We start from the raw sequence: 2,036 nt of genomic DNA on the forward strand, positions 1-2,036 counted from the left end.
TTATGTAGATACTTATATGTTTACTGTGGGGGTGGCCAGGCACTGGAACAGGCCACCCAAAGAGCCTTGGGTGACATGGTCCAGTGTGAGGTGTCCCTGCCCATGGCAGGGGTTTGGAACTAGATGATCTTAAGGTCTTCTCCACCCCAAACTATTCTGTGATTAATCCTGTATTTGATTACGAGGAGATTTCCTTGACTTCTCCAAGGCTTTCCAGTTGCTGATAGTGCTTCCTTGCCCGTAGCGAGCGTGCAACGACCTACCTGGCATGATACTAAATACCTAACTCTATTTTTGTGGTTGTTTTCTTTATTAGAGTGGTCCCAGTGCCAGATCCTGTCACAAGATGTGCATTGACATTCAAAGAAGGCAGATCTACACGCTGGGACGCTACCTGGATTCCTCTGTGAGGAACAGCAAATCTCTGAAGAGCGACTTCTACCGCTATGACATTGACACCAACACATGGATGCTGCTGAGTGAAGATACTGCAGCGGATGGAGGCCCAAAACTGGTGTTTGATCATCAGGTCAGCTACACTGATACTCCCAGTGCAAGTTCTCAGTGTTTATCAGTCGATTTTGATTGCGGTATCCTCTGATTTAGAAGTGCTTCACCAGGTAACAGCAGTGATGGAGGAAAGCTGTGGTCCGCTCTCAGTTAAATCTTAATGGCGCCGTTGTCTCCTGCCACTAACTACTGGTGTTCTAATCAAACCACATCAGAAGGATCATAAAAACCTTTGCAAACAAATTCATTTTATTAAGACATGTTTTATTAAAGCTCAAAGTACAGTTCATCTGGTTTTAATCAGTTGTTGAGCTGGGTTTGCAGATCTGCCTACTCAAAGGGCACCGAGGAACAACTTGCAGCGCTGTGTATGATGCCTTCAGAAGAAAGCTATAAGCAAGCTGCTGAAACGAGGCCAACAGAATCAGGACTCTTCTAGCATTGGTTATCTTTTACACTTTGCAGTATGTTCTTGCTTTGTTTGGGTTTAAACACCTTTGAGAAGAGGCTACTAACCTTTAAAAGGCCATACCTGTCCATGTGTTCAAACCAAGTACTCTTTTTCTTGTGTGTTTAGTGGCTTTTGCTTGCTTGAAAAAGGTATTTTGCCCTTAATTGATTTTTACAAAGCATGGCCAAGAAACAGCACAGCAGTATTCATTCTTAAAGCAGCCCTAGAACTGCTTTTATTGGGACTAGCTGTTTTGTAACCAAAGCTGTTGTTTGCCAGCACAATATGAGTTTCTGCTGACAGCAAACATTTAGGATGCGCCTTGTCTGCAGAACAAAAGCCAATCAGTCTTTTGTGTTCTATTAATAACAGATACCAGTCTCCCAGGTGTTGGGGCAAAGGCAAAAGTAAATTGTCAGCTGGCAAGGCTACTCTTGTTTGGGTACCTTGTTTGCTGCCTCTGAGATGGTTTCTTTTTTCCCCCTGCTGTCTCTTTGGAAAGAATGTTCTCCCTGAATTCTTTTATCAGTCTGCAGCTCTCCCTCACTACCTCCTGCGATAGCGGTTTTTGTTTAACCTTCAAAACATGTGCTGCCCTAGAAGTGTTTTGTGGAGGCTTTGCTGAGTAGCATCTCTGTCTTACTGTAATCTTGCCTTGTTTTCTTGTGTTCTGTTTGTTTCTTTTCCTCCCCTCTGGTGTTTTGTAACCCTCTGCCTTGCACCGCGGCTGAAAACATCACCTGGAGTCAAGAAGATTTCTGTTTGATTTGTACTGCAGTGCATCTCTTGTCTGCCATAACCTGAATTCAGGTTTTGGGGATAAACATCTTCCTGCTGCAGTCTCATCAAAAATCCTTGGCCAGGTTATACTCCTAGTTTGTGTTGAAGCAATGGGGTTAGCAGTCAATTTGTGCTTAGGATGGAATCTGAGTAACACATCACAGGCTGATTTTTGGATTGATGGAATGGATTGGAGGTCAGTGAATTAGCAGTGATTTTTGATTTTTACCCTTGCATAGCTGTTGTCAGAGGTGCCATTCTATTAACTTTCTGGCAGAATTGGTTACAAATCCTG

General features: G+C 43.5%; 1 protein-coding gene across 1 annotated transcript in view; it reads left to right on the top strand.

Annotated features, from left to right (window-relative positions):
• The first annotated feature begins 320 nt into the window (after positions 1 to 320).
• MKLN1 (muskelin 1, intracellular mediator containing kelch motifs) overlaps positions 321 to 2,036 on the top strand; it is a 31,480-nt gene continuing 29,764 nt past the window's right edge. Inside the window, exon 1 of the mRNA XM_010023602.1 lies at positions 321 to 529. Coding sequence (XP_010021904.1) covers positions 347 to 529 — 183 coding nt within the window. The 5' untranslated portion in view covers positions 321 to 346. The remainder of the gene's footprint in view (positions 530 to 2,036) is intronic.

This window comes from Nestor notabilis, unplaced genomic scaffold (assembly GCF_000696875.1).
Source record: "Nestor notabilis isolate BGI_N333 unplaced genomic scaffold, ASM69687v1 scaffold9991, whole genome shotgun sequence".
Lineage (NCBI taxonomy): Eukaryota > Metazoa > Chordata > Aves > Psittaciformes > Psittacidae > Nestor > Nestor notabilis.